Source organism: Amblyomma americanum, chromosome 11 (genome assembly GCF_052857255.1).
Source record: "Amblyomma americanum isolate KBUSLIRL-KWMA chromosome 11, ASM5285725v1, whole genome shotgun sequence".
Classification (NCBI taxonomy): domain Eukaryota; kingdom Metazoa; phylum Arthropoda; class Arachnida; order Ixodida; family Ixodidae; genus Amblyomma; species Amblyomma americanum.
The window spans coordinates 17,582,740-17,602,762 of record NC_135507.1 but is presented as its reverse complement, the minus strand read 5'-3'; the positions used below and the strand labels follow the sequence as shown (position 1 = coordinate 17,602,762).

The following is a 20,023-nucleotide window of genomic DNA, read 5'->3' as shown; positions in this document are numbered from 1 at the left end:
CACGCCGGGCTCGCGAAGCGGCGGGATCCTGCGGCATCCCAGTATACAGAGGCGGACCAAGATGATGTCGGCATTCAACAACTGCGCCGACTTATCCTCTCTATTTCCTTAATAAAGGTTTGCTCACTCTGTAGTTCCCCCTCTAACAAGTGAATTGCCCGTCAAAAGATGGCGAAACTTGACGCATAAAAGCCTGTTCGCAAACTTGGGGGTGGAAGTGAGCGAACGACACGAGGATAGCGACGCATGTGCACGCTCCGCTGGTGATGACGTAATGCAACACGGCTGCAAAGAGGCTGTCCAGGCTTTGTACCGGTCCCGTGGCCTTCTGTCCCATGTCTGCAGGGCTCTCGAACAGTAGGCACCAGCGGCGGTACCGACCTTAACCCGGGCACATATTTCGCTTACAGCGTTTACGCAGACAACTTGTGCCCTGCCGACCCACCCCACGCTCCGACAGTCGACGCCGTCATGCGACAATGCTGACCATTTGCCGTGAGCAAGGTGACATTGGAAATTGAAAATTCGCTCTTGGGGAAAGGAAATGGCGCGGTGTCTCATATATCGTTGGAAACCTGAACCGCGCCGTAAGGGAGGTATAATGGAGGGAGTGAAAGAATAAGGGAAGAAAGAGGTGCCGTTGTAGAGGGCTCCGGAATAATTTAGACCACCTGGGGATCTTTAACGTGCACTGACATCGCACAGCACACGGGCTCCTTTGCGTTTCGTCTCCATCGAAACGCGGCCGCCACGGTCGGGTTCGAACCTTGGTGCTCCGGATCATTAGCGGTGCACCCTAACCACTGAGCCATCGCGGCGGGTGCAAAGTGACATTCGAACTCGGTTTTAATGCGAAAGCACTATTAGCTTCCTACCCCGCAAAATCGATGGACGTGAAGCATCAGGGGTACCTGCAGAAATGAAATAAATATTGCCGCGACTGTGCCTCGAACCCGCGGCGGTGCGGAAAGATCAGCTCGCTGGCCACTGAACGAGAGCACTATACTATCGCCGCAACGGTCACACCTCGTGTTCAACTGCCACACACACGTGATCATGACGATGTCCTCAGGCTGAATGACACATACCCACGGCGGGAGATTGTCCAATGTGCATTACTATTACAGGTGTTGAGCATTGTATGTCGCTGTCTTCAACCTCCATCCATGCGCAAAAAACACTATAAGCCTCCTACCCCGCAAAATTCGTACGTTTGTCGTCAAAGAATGTGTCATAGGGCCGTCTTCAGCACTTACCGTTGTTTCCTATACACACGCATTAATGAGTGGTCTGCGAATAAAGACCGCACACTTCCTTCCCCCATCTCGAATATCGTTTTAAAGCTAAAGCTTTACTGGGCTAGCGGCGCCTAATTCCACCTGGGCTGCAGTTTGACCTGGAACGTCCTTGTTGCGCCGCTGCCAACATGTGACGCATTATGTGACTTCGCCAAGGCGCCGAACCGAGTCATCGCCGTCGCTGCGCCGGAGTTCCACAGCTACGGGACGGCTGCTGCCTGACCACACGATCTAGCCGAGCTGACGCGGCTTCGTGTCTGTAACGTTGAGTGCGTTCCGCACACTGGATAGGCAACGCACCCACCCTGCCACCGTGGCAGGTGGCAGTTGATGGTTTATCGCGAGAGGTTGGTCACCCAGTGAACGCAGCAGCCTATCGCTCCTGTGCAGTGTGTCTGCCACAACAAGAACTTTGGTTTGGGCAAGTTGGTTCTTTGCTGTAGTTAGTGTAAGTGAAGTGATAAAGGAGGCAGTGAAATAAGAGAGGAAAAAAGAGGTGCCATAGTGGAGGGCTCCGGAATAATTTCGGCCACTTGGGGTTCTTTAACGTGCACTGATATCGCACAGCACACGGGCGCCTTAGCGTTTTGCATCCATAAAAACGCAGCCGCCGGGGTCGGGTTCGAACCCGGGAACTCCGGATCAGTAGCCGAGCATCCTAGCAACTGAGCCGCTGCGGCGGGTGAAAAAAACTAAAAACCAAGAAAAACCCCGAAAAGTACAACCCCGAAGTATACCCCAGCCCGCTGCCTAAGACCAAAAGAACCGCTCCTGATCCCCATGGCTGCGACAAAATATGGAAAAACAACGTGTGAACTTTATATTCCAGCCACATTTATAAATTTACCAGCGCCTGTGCTAAATGCGAAGGAAAGACTCGAGATTAAGGAAGCACTTAGAACATTCTAAGTATAAAAAACATTTTTATATTTTAAATTCGATATTTCGTTAACAGTTGTGCGCACTTTTTCTGTGACCTGACTGCCAGGCACGGCCAGTCAAGGCCTTTGAGGCTTTGCAAAGGCCTGCCATTTGTATTTGTTATCCTTAAAGCACAAAAATTGTATTTGTTTGGCAAAATAAAGGAAAAAAAAACGAATGTCGCAAGTATTTTCTGAAAAGCCGGACTTGTGCCCGAGTTACACCTTCAGAAATAGCACAGACCCCCCCTCTCAGACAGAATAGTCAAAAAGTAAGGGGTGAAAACGAAGGACCCTATGTATATCCATGACATAGTATACAGCGTATACGCCGCATACATAGCTGCATAGGTAGTAGGATAGGCTATCTATGTCATCCAGGTCAGGCTGGAAGAATGAGCAGACGAAAAAGAGGAAAAAGGAGCAGACGATAAAGGTGACACCCTCGACAGTATGCCGGGGCTCTTACAAGCAGTTGGTGGGGGAATACATTTGTGCAATATTTATTCAAGGCGCACCGGGTGCTCCGTGCCTATACGTTCAGTTATGGACGGGAAAGGGATGTGAGTCCATGGTCCGTCAACGAAGCCAAAGCCAACATAAAAGCCAATCTCTAAGACGGTACACTTCTCGCAGCTCTGCAGCGGTTTTCGCACGTCGTCTGCACTTCTGCAATTCCCCCTTGCGACGCGAGCAGACGACACCGGCGTTCTGCCCGACCGGCTTTGCTGCGCCCGTTTTATTTTGTTTCCTGACTGAAAGGCTTTGCGACCCAGCTATATAGGTGCCCGGTTTCCGAAGAAAACCAAGAGATGGATTAAATGGAACACCGGAGCACGCATAGGCGCCTTGTGCCGGGCGGTCGACCCTGGATAGAACTTGGTCGCCCAAGTCTCCTATACGATCTGGAAAACGAATCTTGCTCTCGTATGCGGCGGCGCCTGAAAGCAAAGAGACACGGAGATGCGATAATAGCTGGTCCGTTGCATGCGGATCTTCAGCCACGCGTATCGCAGGGCCTGCTGGCCGTCTCGGTAACTCCGATCAAGCGCGCGACATTCTCGCAACCTTCGTTCGACGCTCAAAAGTTTTCCTTTTGCATTATCCGGCTCTCATGGTTTAATTCTGGTTTGCTTTTGTGTAAGCGCGGACCGTGGGGTAAGCTCAACGCAAAACAGGCCAGACCGCCCGGCATCTCGGTGAAGCCAGTTGCAAACTTAATACACTGAGAGCATTGTTTCAACGCCTGACTGCTCCACAATGCCCGACTGCACTACAAGGCATAGTGTTTCCGATTGGGGTTGAAGGTGCTGCTGCTGCTGCTGCGAGGTATCCGTGGTGTGGCCGTCACGGCGTGAAGCCGATGACGCCACTCGGTCGACCGTGGAAAAACGTTGGCCCAATATTGTTAACCCAATAAATGACCTCAAAGCATGAGAAGAAGGGGGAAAGAAGCCGTAATTCATCAGAATTAACCCGGGCACACCTACGTGTTTGGAAGAGGAAAGCCACACTGCTCTCCCAGAATATTTGCTGTTTGTGAAAGATTTGTCTTCGTTGCTTTATTGTGTTTTTGGCATTGCGTAAGTACTTGCGCAAGTGCTGTCGTGCAGCAGAGGCGCAAGTCTGCAGTGCAGCTTCGCCGACTTTCAGGACCGCCGCACAGAATTCCTCCACGACTAAAAAGTATTACGTTGTTAAACCTTCTCTTGTTACGTAAACAAGAGGCTGATTACAAGTAAAAATGACAAGCTCAAGACTTTTGATACCTGGATTGCTTAATAAAGTCAAACATTAAAAAGTGTTGTGATTGGCTAGAGGAGTAATACAGGACGCCGCGGATCGTGGCCCAATGTTAACAAACTGCTTTGTTTAAAGTTGTATCCTACTATAGCAAACATTACCTGGCTAGGCCCCTTAGTCCCAGCACTAGCTTGTAGCAATGCAGCGCAGCAGTTGCCGCACAGAAGTAGAAGGTACACGTTTAACAAAAACGAGAACAAAAAAAAATCGGCAGCATAATGTAAAGTTGTGATTCATCGTAAACATAGAATTTATGCATTCATCTATGGACAGCATTACAATACAGTTGCGATAAATATGGCATTTATGCGTTCAACTCTAAGAATATTCTTTAAAGTTAATGGCGAACCGTCTAAAGCGAATATTCACGCCTTAAGCCGATCCTTTTCTTCGCCTAGCATTCTGACGAAGCGAAGTGGCTCTCCGGTGTGACGCAACTAGCCGCACGTTATGTTTATGTACCATCACATCTGCGTCGCAACCGGTGATGTTGTTCCAGAAGCGACGTTATCATTCCAAGACACGCGATCTGTTTTGCGTACTGTTGCGTTGCGGGCCGTAGAAAGGATGAGCCGAGAACAATCCCGTGCAAGCTTTTCGGTAGATCTCATGTTTCCTATAGTAGTCAACACAGCAGTATCCTTACGGTTGCGTTCACTTGGATACTGACGAAAAGTTACTCTCTTAAAGGGGCGGCGGCAATGAATGAATAAATGAACTTTAATTGAGGCAAAGGAGTACATGTGGCCATGGTTAGGGGATGTAGAATACGAGGATCCATTAGATGGTTTAGTTTAGTTTAGTTTAGTTTAGTTTAGTTTAGTTTATGGAAGTTTAACGCCCAAAGCGACTCAGGCTATGAGAGACGCCATTAGACGGAGTTATAGTTCTGTTCCAGGTCATAAGACTGGAAGTCGGAAAGAAGGTATAAGTAAAGCACTTAGTCCAGTGAGAAGGCCCGTCTTACACTGCCCATATAAGGCCACTTTATTGTTTTTATTTGCGCGCTTTTTGTTTTAAACGTGGCGTATTGCTTCAGCAAGCATGAAATACGCCCCATAATTATTTGGTGCTTGGTAATTACTGCACTATTTGTACTGAGTGATTTTGGTTTACTGGGTGCCGGGCTGTGCTATGACGTCACATCCGTGAAAGACCAACAATCCGGCCCAATCACGCGAGTCCCAAAAGTTGGGACACACAGACTGCTTTATCTTCGCGCTTCGGCACTGGTCGAAGCTCTTCGTACGTCACGCGACTGCGCTGTGACGTCATTACTTTTTAAGGTTACTGTTCCAAGGTTCATACGTCCTTAAATATCGCGCCATAGAAATTGGTCTCGATCCCAAGAAAGCATACTTAAGAAAGCTTTGGAACCGAATTAAAATTATCTTTTAGACACTTTTTTGCGTCCAGCACTTCCCCGTCGATGTTCTCCCATAGAGAGGGAGCCAACGGCAGGCGTTTTACAGTCTGAATGTTTGGCGTCTTACCCCTTTTAAATAAGGTCTGCTTCACACTAGGCAACTTCTCCAGGCGTGCTTGAACTGGACGCTTCGCAGAAGAAGCTGACGCCAGCAGAACCCGACAACAGGGGTTGTCAACATGGGTGCTTGTTTCAGAAGCTGTTCCGCTCCGCTGTTGGCGCTTCGTTTTAGTGACCCTGAATACGTAGTGCGTGAGTAGGAGCAACAAAGCGCAGGTCGTGTCAGCTCCCGACGCAATCGTGTCGAGAAGGAAAAAGCAGTCGTCAAGCTGCCCTCGAAACGGGGTGGCTCAGACGAGGCGCAGTGCCTGCTCGACGCGACGCTGCGTGCACAGTGTGTATCGTTTCAAGAGCATCTTCGCTATCTCGGCCCACGATCGCACGGGCCGCTGAAGCCTTTCGCGTCGGGTTGTGTTTTCTTTTTTCTTTCTTCCTGCTCGAGCGTATACTGCTGTTTGGTCTCACCGGTGTCGTGCACAGGACAGACATTTGGTTGTATATGTATATCCCTATTTTGCTTTCTCTGCTGTTCTGTGCCTGTGTGTTTTTGCTTGGAGTCGAACAGACTCCAGCGCTGCCGATGTGTTCGAGTATCGATCTTCGCAGCGGCAGCGTGCGCGGACCACTCGGAGCACTTTGATAACGTTAGCGGTCTCTTCGATCTGTTATCTTTTTTTTTCGATGTGTCCGATCGTTATTTAACTACTCAGGGTTTAGTGGAGCTTATTCAAACAGCACGCAACCTCTGAACTAACCTTGCTACTCTTTAAGAAAAAAAAAATTGCAGGGCTACTCTGTGCTACGCCTGGGTTGGCCTACTGCAGGAATGGATGTGAGCTGTGCTGTGTTCTGTTGGGAAGTGTCCACATCGAGTGTTGTGACTGTTTTTGCCCTCATTTGGTTGCATGAGTAGCAAGTACGCAAGGAGCAAAAACGGTGACGTAGCGTATAGGGAACTGAAGCTGGAGTATGCTCGGCGATGCTAGCGCTGTATTTGTCCCCTGGTGGAGAGACGCGGCCCCGCGTGAGCGCTAGAGCTGCCGGCGCGGCCTCTCCAAAGACACGTGCGTGCGCTGCTGGGCACGTGAGCCGGGAGAGAAAGGAGAAAGGCGCGTCCAAAACCGGTGCTGTTCGCCAAAGTAGTGTAGTACATTGTAGTATTTTTCAATTCCTGAGCTTAACAAAGAGTATCCGGCTCGAGCGCGCGCTTTTCGCTGGCCGAATTAGGGGGTTCTTGTTTTTGTATTTCTCGATTCTTGGGCTTACAAAGAATCTAACTGGAAATTTGTTTTTATCTGTGCTCCAGAAGGCGATAAGTAGCGATTAATATGCATTCCGTGACAAGTGCATGCTGGTCCTGGAAAACAAGCTGCGAACACTGTCTGCAAGTGTGTGTGTGTGCGGGGGGGGGGGGGGGGGATACATCTAGCGTGGCGTGCGGGTCCTCGTTTGAAAGGTCGTTCTTCGCTTTCTAATGCTCATGGTCTCTTTCGTCAAGAGCACTAACGTTAAACTTCAAGTGTTAACATAAAATTTTAGAAGTAGCGAAGCCTCAGGGGCTAGAAAAAAAATTATGTGGATTAGCTCAGCAAAGGCAGGATATACAAAGCGAAAGCTGTCGGAGTTCATTTTGTTCATTGTTCATTGGCGTTGACAACGTTCTAGACGCCGATAATTCTGACGAAAGGAAGGGCGCATAACTGGCTGCCTGAGTCGGTGGATGCCTCAATCGCGCTTTGAGGTACGTGGCGGTGGTGAGAGAGAGAGAGAGATGTGGGCTTCATGCATTAGCATTGACAATGTTGTGGCAGACTGTTGATGATGTCAGGACGGCGCGAAAGGAAACAAGGACGAGAGAGACACATGAACACAACAGGACAGGCGCCAAATAGTGGCTGGCACATGGATACGGCAATAAGGTTGGCCCCATACAAGTTTCCGTACCGACCTTGTCATTGCATGTGTGAGGTGTCCATCGATATGCGAGAGAGATACTGTGCCATTTCCCTTCCCCAAAAACTAATTTTCATTCTATTTTTTTTGGTTTTCGAAAATTCGGCGAACTTTTCCTGTGTTTATTTCAGAACGCCACTTCCGTTTTTTTTGGCCAAAATTATTTTCTATATGCGAATTTTTCGTTTTCATCGATGAAACATATTACGTCCCTGTGCGGCCAAAAGTGACGTACAGTTTAAACTTTTTTTTAACTAGCCGCGCATGTACCATGTACCACATAAATGGCCGTCTTAAGAGCTATCTTTGCGCAGGAAAGTCGTACCGTCGCAACAAAAATAAAAAATGCCGAAGTTAACTTTTTGGGCCGTGAGACAGAAATGTAAGTGGAAATTTAGTTCTCTAAACTTGGTTGTCACATCTTGTTGCACTCTGCGCTACCTATGCTCCGATGTTGAGGCTGCGATGAAGGAGGAGGAGGAAAGGCAGGGAGGTTAACCAGGCGAAAAGCCGGTTTGCTACCCTGGACCGGGGAAAAGGGGTGAGAAGAGAATAAGATGAAGGAGAAAAGACCGTTGCAGGAAATTAAAGTCAGTATGTAAAGTCACAGCCTATCGTGCAGGCCAGAAGTCTTCAAAAAGCGGAGCAGTGCTTTGGAGGCATTCACCGCCGACGACCGCAGAATCTTCGTTTCCGTAAGTGCGCGCAGGTCTAGATGCTCCAGTGCACGGCAGAGAGACTGTCTTTCGGCGCTGTAGGCAGGACAGTCACAAAGAATGTGGGATATAGCCTCATCACACCCGCAGATGGAACATTCAGGGCTGTCAGCCGTGCCTATTAAGAAGGAGTAGTGCTTGGTGAAAGCTGCACCAAGCCACAGGCGACACAACAAAGTTGCTTCGCGAGGCTGCGATGGAAGTATCACTTAACAGTCGCGGAAGCCAGAACACGACACTTTCGTGTCGTTTGTGCATGGTTTCGCATTGACGGTTTCTTGTTACGGTTCTAAATGTTTTCGATATCCTTGCATGCAGTGGAAAAACTTACTCAAGGAAGCGACGGCGCCAAGTCGGTGACAAGTTTGTGCAGACGGCGCTACGCAAGCCAGTAGCACTCGGCTAAGTAGTCGAGCCTTCCTATATGCAACGGCCTGTCTGACTTCGCGAATCAATGCCTCGTAACTCACGGTCACTGTACTAAATTCTCAGGATACCTTTGCCTCGCTGCGTCACTTCATATGCCGTCCGTCCGTCCGTCGATCCATCCATCCATCCATCCATCCATCCATCCATCCATCCATCCATCCATCCATCCGTCCGTCCGTCCGTCCGTCCGTCCGTCCATTCATCCATCCATCCAGCCATCCATCCATCCCTGCCTCCCTTGGGTGCCTTGATGCCAACTCGGCTCTGGCCATCGAGGCACCTATCTCAGCTGAGCGGTGGCTCTCGGTTCCCGGCACTGGGCGCTGCTCCTAAGCTGCGAGTGCAAACTGTGTGACGTAAGCCCGCGCTCTCGCCCTCTTTCCTTGGATAATAAGAAGTAAGGAGGCTGTATGTGCGGCGAGCAATTTCGTGCCTTTGGAGGGCTGTCATACTGAGCGAGGGCGCAGCCTTACGTCAGCCAGTTTACGCTCCCAGCCGTGGAGCAGCGGCTAGTGCCGAAGATAACAGCGGCGTGGCTCGGCTTCAAGCCCACTCCGGCCACAAACTCGGCTGCTCGGTCACTTCTGGCAAAGACGGTACGTACAGAGTTCACGTACTACGCTCACGTGAGAAGCCTACGTAACCTAACCTGCATGTCGTTTGAAAGCCTCGTAGTTACACTCACGCGACGCGCGACGCGTGTTTAGCCGCGCGTTGTTCCTAGCGCCATCTACTAACAGATACAGACGCTGCTGTGGCCGCTCTAATACGGGACGAGTCAAAACCAAGCCAGTCGAACTTCGTCGGAGCATTGCTGTGAAAACGACGAACGCTACTTCTTCAGGCTTAACCGCTTAAGAATCGCCCTTCTATCAGAACACCAAAAGTCATTTGTTGCTTGAAACTTTATGCGGGGTTAGCCAAGTTGCTTCCCACAGACGCTTGTATGCCGCAGGTATATCTGAGTTACCAGCGACAGAGGACCCAATGGACGCAAAATGAACAGCTTAGAGAATGCGACCCTTGAATTTGCAGGCCTCGATCTTTATTATGCATCCGATGTCGAGCATCGTCTTTTGAAGAGAGCGCGAATGATCGTCGTCGGTTCATATCACCAAGGCCAGCTGGCGCTTGCGTCCAGCGTCTATCGCGAGTAACGTCAAGCCTTTTGCAAGCAATTTGTAGAGTCGCGCGGCGCACAGTGCATCCCTCCCGGCTCAGTCTGTCATCTGCTATTTTGGCCCGTCGTTTTGGTCCCGTGGAGAGCCGGGCTGGGTCCGGTTGACCCCACGTGATCGGTCCATGGCCCGGCCAGTGATGCTGGAAAGGATGGAGCTACAACTTGGCGGAGATGACCGCGGCAGTGGCACTGCGCTTGTCTTTCCAGCCTTCGTGTTTGAAATATACATCACAGGTTGCAATGAAAGCGCGCAAGACTCACATTTTGCGCTGCTGGCAATGACGAGACTTTTTCTCATATCAGTGCCCCAGTTTCGCATGTTCAGATAGTGTGCACCTCATGACAGTTTATTGAGCCGATTAACTTTCGCACTTCCAATCTCAACATTCAATCATATCGCAAAACGCATGTTGCATTTATATTTTCGTTACCGGTTCAAAGGTATTCGAACGACTGCTCATGGACCTGTTTGGCCTGCGGACCTAGCGTCATGTGGCGTCCCACTTCCGGTCTGTGAGGTCCGCGCCAGGTCCGCGGACTGGAGTGGGCGAGGAATGCCAGAGCATTTTTTTCTGGCAGCGGACAGCGGAGCTGTGGCTACAATATTATCCGCTTATCGCTACTGGCAGAAACGGTGGACAAGTTCGCTGCACGTGTTCCTTTCATGAGGAGCATTCGTGCTACCAACGACGCAACGGCGTGCAGCGACGAACTACAATAATTAGGTGCAGTGTTAGTATCTGCTAGGCCCATGTAGAAGCGCACGCGGTTCGCACACACCTGCATCAAGCAAGAAGATGCAATCCTCATCACTTGCACCTTGAGTCTGGGAGTAAACGGATTGAGTGCAGCGCAGAAAACGTACAGCAGGCCAGATGTGTTGTACACATATTGCTCGCGGCTCGCTAGAGGAAGTGAGTACTACACTTAACTATCAATCGAATGTAAGCCCATAACGCCAGAGATGAGCTTGATATTGAAGCCGAGTCTATGACGAATTGGGAGGAGGCGGGCAGCGCGCCGGACCACCGCGGCTGATGCCGCTGACACTGCGTTTTCGTTATCGCGCAGTTCACTCGAATTTACCCGCAGTGGAAAAGATATTGTGCCGGTGCTTTCCCGAACTTGTACAATCGAACCGCCGCCGTACCTGGAGCATCCTTGGTCGTGAAGCTCTTGAGTGGGATGGACCCAGGCGTCGCTTGCTTGACGGTGCACTGTAGTTCCCTGCGGACAGCACAGAGGAGATTGATTAGGGGGAGAAGCAGGGCTGGGTTAAGATACAAAATTCGAGGCCCAAATATGATCATCACACTGATCATCACGTACGTCTTTCGTGTGCGTGTTGCTCTATGCGCCATCTGACTACAACTTACCAAGCCACAGTAACGGCTCACGGGAGGAACCATGTAAGATAAATTCCTGGAAGTGCGATAAGCCAGTCTTCACACTTAGTGCGTAGTCATGAGCAGATGCACGAGGTTTAGGTTGCTTCCCTTTTATCCTTTCCTCAAAAGCAACCAGTTTTTTTTTCCCAGACTAAAGAAAATGAAGTTGACCTGTATAAGAAGGGGGGGGGGGGGGGGTTAATTGTGGAAAAATGTTGTGCTAACCTGTTGTGGCGCCATCATGGTAGTATAGCCAATAATGCTTCCTCCCAAATGACGACACAAAACAACTTACAGCGTCAAGAAGCGTTGGTATCTATTCGAAAGAACTAATTTCGTACTTCTGAACTCCCTATTCCCGCGTACATCTGCGTTGACAGCCGTATCTTGCGGGTACTCGCCTATGGGGCAAAAACATGGAGGTTAACGAAAAGGATTCAGCTTAATTTAAGGACAACGCCTCGAGCTATGGAGAGAAAATTGATAGGTGCAAGCAACGTTAAGAGAGCGGAAGCGGGCAGGGTGGGTACGGGAGGGAACAAACGCGGGTCAATGACATCCTAGTCGAAATCAAGAGGAAGAAATGGGCTTGGGCAGGGCATAATCTGCGAAGGCAAGATAACCGCTGGTCCTTATGGTTAACGGAGTGGATTCCAAGAGATTAAAAGCGTAGCAAGGGGCGGCAGAAAGTTAGTTGGGAAGATGGGGTTAACAAGTTTACGGGGATAGGGTGGCCGAAGCTGGCAAAGGAGAGAGTTAATTAGAAGCACATGGGCGAGGCCTTTCCCTGCAGTGGGCGTAGTCAGGCGGGTGATGACGATGATAAATTCTCTTTGACATAGGGCATACATTGAGCCGGTTGAATAGGGTGATGGTGAATTACATCGCTTATAAGGCCGATGGTATGAAACATGGCACGCCATCTCAGTGGAAGCAAGCTTTTTAAATTCCACAAAAATAAAAAAAATCTCAACGTTACTTTCAACATTATTAGCCGGACAGCACCGGAATACAGGTTCTGTCAAGTGGATGCAGGCTTGTTGGTCGATGCAGATCGACTAATTGATTAAACAGGCCCCAATGTGAATTCGAGCTTGAGTCAACTAGTTGGCCGAGATCAGTTCGAACGGCACAACTTGAACTTCACTACGAGGTAGAAGCAAAGTCGACTAACATAGTCGCAACGTAGCAATGGCGTAGCCACAGTGTATCTATTTTGTGGTTTCTACTTCATCCTAAAGTTGACGCCATTCTGCTCCAAAGTGAGCTGAAGCTCCTACGACGCGTCAGAAATTAATACTCCGGTTGATCGGAAAAGCATTAAATCAGAAGCTTTACAGTATCGTTGCAAAATCAGTGGTCATTCGAGGTGCAAGTATCAAGTCGGTCGAAAAAGAAGCAATTTCCTCGCTCTGAAAGTCATGCCGCCTATTCGTCAGCCTATTACGCTACGCTCGGCATCTGAACTCTCCCTCCCATGGCGTCTTTCCTTGTAGCAGCCTCCTGGAGCAGTATCTTCGAGGCGCGGCTATATTTAAGTCGTCCGTGACGTCACGGCAGCCGCGCCGATCGCCTCGACGCGTGCACGGCCTCGTTAGGAACTCATTATTAAAGCAGCGGTCTATTTTAATGCGAGAGGCACGCTGTTGTTCCACCCCGACGGTGGGGGCAGCGCGATGAAGCCAACGGTGGCCAGCGTGCACTATAGGCTACCGTGTTCGTCTTGGACACGCGTCTCTTGCTCCGCCATCTTCACAGGCTGTCGCGGAAACGGCCACCGGAGCCTATCGTAATTCCTCTGACGGAAGACCAGCCGCGACACGACCTTATCCTTCGCTCTGTTTTCATTAATGGATCAAAAACTGACCAGCCCAAGACTGCTATTTGCACTGGTCTCTTCGAGCTCTCAGCTCAAGGCTGATGATGGGCTCGTAGCTAAGCGACTACTTCACCTGCATTGTGGGCTACCGTGTTTGGGCGACAGTCCCCGAAAGCTTGGCTACTCAACCAGCCGTTTGCTCGGTGCGGCTTGACCGCGCCAGAAATGAGTTACTCAGAAAAGCATTCTTGAAAATTGAGAAGGGTATTAGAGAGATTTAGCATAGGGAAGACGTATGCTATAAAAAGACTGACTAGATTTTTTCGTGCCACCAATGCCACAACAAGTGCTAGATATTTACCGCGTTCGCCACTTATGGACTAGGCGTGCCGCTCGCGCAGTTTACGCCAGATATTTCCAGACCCCGCGAGGTTCGCGCATAATCCGAGGACCAGCAATGGCGAACGAGGTACGCCTAGCAGAACAGGTGAATCAGCGAAGCGGAGTCACGAGAACGGAGACGAATGATACAAAACAACGCGTCAACCATTTATCATTAAGGTATTCTCTGTAACTGTGTACCAGGCATCCACGCCTCGGCATCATCACTTGAATCGTGCTTTGTAAACCACCCCTTAAACCAACACTTCAACGACTTCTTTCAAGAGCATCTCTCTATATCATCTGTCAAAGCGCAAAGCACAGCGGCCGTTTTCATTAGCAGCGCGCTCAGTGTGATCATCTTGTGAAACTTTTTGTTTAAGCCTGTCACGAGGCTTTGACTCATGTTTTAGAATTCTTATCCCCGTTACGTCATAATTTCCAAGGACCTATGTCTGTAGCTTCATATCTAAGCGAGGAGCACGAGCTGAAAGAAATACGCGGACACTAAGGAAGAAGAGGTTAAGACATTTCGCAACAAACATATCATTGAAAGATTAAAATTGGCTTTTCTTTTGTTTCCGACAGTGTAGTACAAGTCAGCAAAAATACAATGCTGTTAAATCACTTGTTATCAAAGAAAATAGTTCTCGAGATCACCAGCCTCTAGACAGAGCAACAGATAACTCTGTATGTGGATTGGTGCCATCAGCGTCCAGATGTCCAATCAGACTTGAATTCGCGACATCTCCCTTTCCCGACAATAGCGATTCAAAACTGTCCCGCAAATGATTCCCACTGAGAATGGTGCACTGGGTGCGCGAAAGACAAGGAGGCAATTGAGAGTGTATGTCCGGTGATTGTACGGACTCCGTCGAGTTGGCAAACGGCCTAAATGTGCCTTCAAAAAGCTCACAATTGGTAACTATGGTTACGACAGTGAGAACAGAGAAAAGCAAGACGATCATAATAGGCGAGGTAGGAAAGATATTTTATATGGGTGAACAATTTCCTAGAAACTAGTACATTATATGAGCACTTCCGACAGAAGAGTCCCTCTGAAGAGTGAACGGAGGGTCAAGAGTACAATGCTGCTTAATATGTGACGGTGAAGACGGCACGCGCATTTTTCCTTCTCACGTTCATATAACCCTCTGCGCAGGTGTCATCTACATTTTCTTTCGACAGCACATGTGGCGTTCGACCAGTCCAGTACGACCTGGCATCGAAGTCACTGAGGCCTGCTGACTGCGAGAATGGTAAGCTGTGCATGTTGCTTTCCATTAACAGCCATAGTGCTAGCGCAAGAGACCACGGAGTATCAACGATGATGATAGTGGATTTTATGGCGCAAGAGCTTCTGTGGCAAAAGAGCGCCATGACACAAGTTATTTAAATTTCATTTGCACAAGGTGGGCTCAAAGACCCATTTCCCAAGCATTTCACCGTGAATAAGCCGAGCACCAGGCCAGGGGAAGTTTGTATCTTCGGTGCGTGCCCGGCGGCACTGGGGATCGAACCCCGCACCTCCCGCTTGCGAGGACGGACAACTAAACGAAGAAAGCAGGTAAATTGGTTATTGGGGAAAGTAAATGGCGCAGTATCTGTCTCACATATGGGCGGACACCTGAACCACGCCGTAAGAGAAGGGATAAATGAGGAAGTGAAAGAAGAAAGGATAAAAGAGGTGCCGTAGTGGAGGGCTCCAGAATAATTTCGGCCACCTGGGGATCTTTAACGTGCACTGACATCGCACAGCACACGGGCGCCGTAGCGTTTCGCCTCCACCGAAACTCAGCCACCACGGTCGGGTTCGAACCCGGGAACTGCGGACCAGTAGCTGAGCGCCCTAACCACTGAGCCAAGAAAGCAGGAACATAGCGTTCTCTGTCCACGTTTTTCTGACCGTGTTCCCTATCGCTTGCGCCTTGGCCTTCCTTTTTATAAGTTTCACGGATCTACCTCCTAGAGAGTCAGCTTCTCTTGCCCTTAACGGGAATAGGTAGATTCTTTCCAGCTTCAGCGAAAACACAGGGTGAAAAAAGGACAGGCTTCTCGGTGTTGGTGTTGACGCCTGCAGTTATGGGGAAGAGACAACATGCGATTACTTCGAGGAAAAAAAATCCAGTGCTCAGTGAATCCTAGGTTATTCGGCAAGAATTCATTGCGGTAATCTTGCCACAGGCATCGTTTACGCTGCAAGCCACGCCGATTTATCAGGCGTTGGTATATTGGCTTCCTTCCTCACAAGGTCTTTCAAGTGGGGTAGCCACGACACGCTGAGATGGTCGCCAGAGGCCATCGGCCTGTTTCCCAATGCCGACCACTAGTCACATTAGGCTTTGGCTGAAGGAGGAGAGTCAGAGATAACAGCTTTAAAGGCGCAAGGGATGTCACGTCAACGACCTGCGGGTGGCCACTCAGTACAAGACAGAACAAAGTGAACGACGGTCCAAAAGAGAATTATCGGCATTTGAGAAAATCAATATGCGTGGTGGTCCTTTGCAGCGAATGCTGTCTCACGTAGTGTGAAAGATCAGTATGCAACACACACGCACCTTCAGATGGACTGTTACCGTTTAGAAGGATTTTAATATCGCCTGCTTTACACTGTGTTAAGACTTGGCTTCTACCATGGCGTGTAATTTTTTAATTCTACGATGCCTCCATAAGCCAAGCTGTACGCCATATACTTTGCCAGTGAGTTTCATTACCAGATGTCTTGATTTTTGTAAATAGGTCACAGGCAGAGGTTCAAAGCTTTACGTACAAAGTTTTACTACAAATCTTGAATAGGATATAAAAGCTACGCGCTTCTCATAACGGATACCTTGCAAACCGGTGTTCAAAACGGGGTCGTGGTACCACTAATCCAGTGATGTGCCCTTCTTCGTCCTAGAGGAGAGTGGCGAAGTGTTTATTGTTTGCACTGAAGCTAGCATTTGGACTTACTGACTTGCATAGATCAGCACTGTCGCAAGCCTGTCCGGCTTCGAGACTTCCAAAGAAACGTACTTCTTGAGTAACCGCACCCACAGCAACCTTTCAGATCACATCCACCCACACGTAATACCACTGTTATGAATCTTCGAGGTAAGATAAATAGATAACTTTCTTCTTAATAATCATCAGCCTGACTGCGCACACTGCAGGGAAAAGACCTCTGCCATGTCTCTCCAATTAACCCTGTCCTTTGCCAGCTGCGTCCACCCTATGCCCGCGAACTTCTTAATCTCATTCGCCCACCTAACCTTCTGCCGCCCCCTGCTGCACTTGCCTTCTCTTGTAATCCAGTCCGTTACCCTTAATGACCATCAGTTACCATTCATTTGTATTACAAGCCCTGTCCAAGACCATTTCTTCCTCTTGATTTCGACTACGATGTAATTAACCCTCGTTTGACCTCTGACCGTCACTGCCCTCTTCCTGTGTCTTTACGTTACACCTATCACTTTCCTTTCCAAACTCACAGCGTTGTCCTCAATCTAGGCTGAAACCTTTTCGTTACCCTCGACATTTCTGCCCCATACGTGAGCACCGGTAAGATACAGCTGCTGTATACTTTTCTCTAACTACCATAGCCTACCTTAACTATCTGCCTCAACTTCGCTCTTACTTCCCCCCAAGGTGGCGTCACCCCTCAAAACGGCAGCCACAAAGCGTCAGCGAAATCGTCATCAACGCTAGGACATTCTGCACGCGTGATCTCGCGCAACGCACCGTGTCGTGGGCGCGTGCCGTCCCGCAATAGTGTTAAGCAGATTCACCGACTAATATTAGCATTCGTTCCGCGGCCAGACAGGCGGGTTCGCTCCAGCCTTCTCGCCTATCTTCTGATCGATTTTTGTGCAGCCGCCACTATACGTAGCGGGCCCACGTAAAACGCCGCTACGACACAGAGCGTTTGTCCACGTCGGCACTCCGATTGCAGCGCCACTCGCGGTATACGACCGCAGCACGTGCTGCGCGCTCTTTAATCGACTCTTCCTTCTCCCACTGGGCACGAGAGTGGCGGTGCGAGACGACCGGTGCGCCCAATCTGCATTCGCTGCAATCGCGGGTCCGTGTGTCGAACGTGAGAAGAATCCAGAGCGAGGTGGTAGCCCATAGAGCGAGGTGGGGGCGCGTGCATGGAGCTCTTCGTTCGAGCTAGTATATATATACGGCCACATTCGCAAAAAAAATGGGAAACCGCTTTGAACACGGGATGAAAAAGAAGTAGGCGACGATGCTGTCTAGCGTCTAGTATTTATTGCGCGATAGCATATAGAAGCCTAGTTGGAGCGAAAACTCGGAGACCACCGTTGCCGTCACACCTGGCAGGTGACCACATCTGCCAACCATCCCTCTCTCCCTCCACCTTCTGCATTTGTACGAGAGAGGAAGGAGACGCCGGACTAAGAAGTGCTCGGCTCATTTGTAAGCGATCAAGACTTAAGCAGAAAAAGTTAATGAAAGAAACGATCAGAATCACAATAGAATCAGAATTGGGAAATGAGCAGGGAGTGGAATATAATTGAAATTTGAATATCTTCAGACTTGGAAGAGATTTGCAAGAGGGAGGAGGATAAACTTTATCTAATAGCAAAGATTAAAAGCTTCCCGAGAGGGCTCCTCAGTTCAAGAGCCCTCTGGCCTTCTCCTCCAGCCTAGCCCGGTCAATCGGCTTGCGCTGTTCACCAGCTCGTGTGGCCAGGATTGCAGCGAAAGAAAAACGATGCTGTATTTTTTCCGCATTAATCCGGTTGTTCGCCTTTCATTTTTTGTTCGAAAGCACTAATCCGGAGGTTCACAGACTAGTAAAATTTTATCTTGTATGTCCACCTCGGGAGCATAAGAAATCACATCAATATCCGCGACTGGAACTCGAACCCGCGGCGGTGCTTTCAGACCAGCTTCATAGGCCGCTGCGCGAGACCAGTAGGTGGTCGGTTTTTACAAAAGAAAAAATACATGGCATTTATTATAGAACATTGCATCACTAGGCCATTGCCGCAGCCGAACACGCCTCGTGTTGTTGTTGCCTCTTAAGCAATGGCACATACCCATGGTGGGGGGTTGGCCAGAGTTTGGTGCAGGTTCAAAAAGGAGGAAAGAGGAGAGAGAGGGTTTATTGATAGGAAAGGCAGAGAGGTTGGCCTGGAAAATAAATATCTGGCCTGCTACTCTGCTCTGGGGGACGGGAAATCTGCACCACACACTTACAGAGCGTAGTCTTCATCAACCTCCATATGCTCCGTCCGGCAGCACTGCGCGTTCATTGGCGTCTTCTACTTTGCCAAAATCCGTGCTTTCGCACTTATTCGAATGTAGTGAACATCCTCTGCAGTTTTTTTTTTCCTTAAGTGCAGGCGGCAGTGTATAGGAAGCAACATGAACAAAACAACTAATCGGACTGTCACAATACACGGTAACGCGTGACCAAAGCCCACCTGTCGTGAGTGAAATGAGGTTGCTGTTCGAGGTGTTGACTGCATTTTGAGGCACCGGCATCTATAAGTTGTTGATCTTCATTGGGAATTGGGATGACATTCCCAAAGTTCCTGTGCTCACGAATATCGATATTGAAATCTACAACGACTAGCATCGGGAAGCAACTGTCAACGCCATCTTATATACACCTGTGGAAATAACATTACCAATTCTGAGGACTAATCAGTCCTTTCTTGCTATCGCTTCCCCTTTTCTTTTCCTCTTCCTCTCCTCTCCGTGCCCTTTTTTTTGCACACGCTAGCCGCAGCTCAGGTGCTTCACGTGCCGATGGCAGATGCCGCGGCCAGCGCCATCTTTTCATTTCATTTTTATTTTGTTAACAAAGAACGACTAATAATGGTAATAACTAATCAGAGGCGTCTAAGAGCTGTGTTTACAACATTGACCTCATCTAGACTGCTAATTAAGAGCTACTCAGTGGAACATACAAATAAAGCCAACAGGTAGTGAAGCCGAGGAGCACAAGGGAATGTTCATATTTTTTTCTTGTAGTGTTGATCAATACTAAATTGTATTGATCAACTCTACAAGTAAATAAATGGGATACTAAATGGTATTGATCAACATTACAAGTAAACAAATGGAAACATTCCCCTGTGCTCCTTGTTTTCAGTGGCTGTTGGATTTCTTAGTATGTACAGTTTTGGTCAAAAGATTTAAGGCCAAAGGCTGTTCGCTTCAGCCACAGACATGAGCCATTAGGGCACTATTAAAGACCGAATGCTAGCTGGTTTTTTTCTTGCGGTATAGAAGCTTCCTTCTTGACTTGTGTTTTGAATGATCCGCTACATAGAGGATCCTAGGAACATTCATTTCGCTGCAGCCGAACGCTGTGGCCTTAGTACTTTTGGCCAAGACTGTACGCCATAACGAGCCCCTTATTTCCCTTCCCTTGTCTGCTTACTACTAAGAATGACATGCTGGCGGGCTTGTTGCTTTATACTTAAATAGGAAACAAGTGTAAACCAAGGATAAAGATGTAACGTAAATACGGGTCGTTCATTCTTGTCTTAAGCCCGTGTCCTTGGTGCGCGTGCTTGTGTTTTCTTAATGCTAACTAGTATTCAGCTACGATTTGAGCCTGCCGTCATTTAGTTTCGCTATGAGCCCCGGTAGTGCCTCAAGTGGGTGACCTGAGAAAATGAGACCACGTTTCG

The 20,023-nt window shown here is 49.0% G+C and overlaps 1 protein-coding gene across 2 annotated transcripts in view; it reads right to left on the bottom strand.

Annotated features, from left to right (window-relative positions):
• The window catches only part of LOC144111210 (uncharacterized), a 72,064-nt gene that overhangs the window by 17,547 nt on the left and 34,494 nt on the right, over window positions 1–20,023 (bottom strand). For both annotated transcript variants that reach the window (XR_013310000.1, XM_077644421.1), the window contains exon 3: window positions 10,936–11,012. Coding sequence is in view for 1 of the 2 variants with exons in the window: in XM_077644421.1 (XP_077500547.1) it covers window positions 10,936–11,012 (77 nt within the window). In the remaining variant the exon portion in view is untranslated. The remainder of the gene's footprint in view (window positions 1–10,935; window positions 11,013–20,023) is intronic.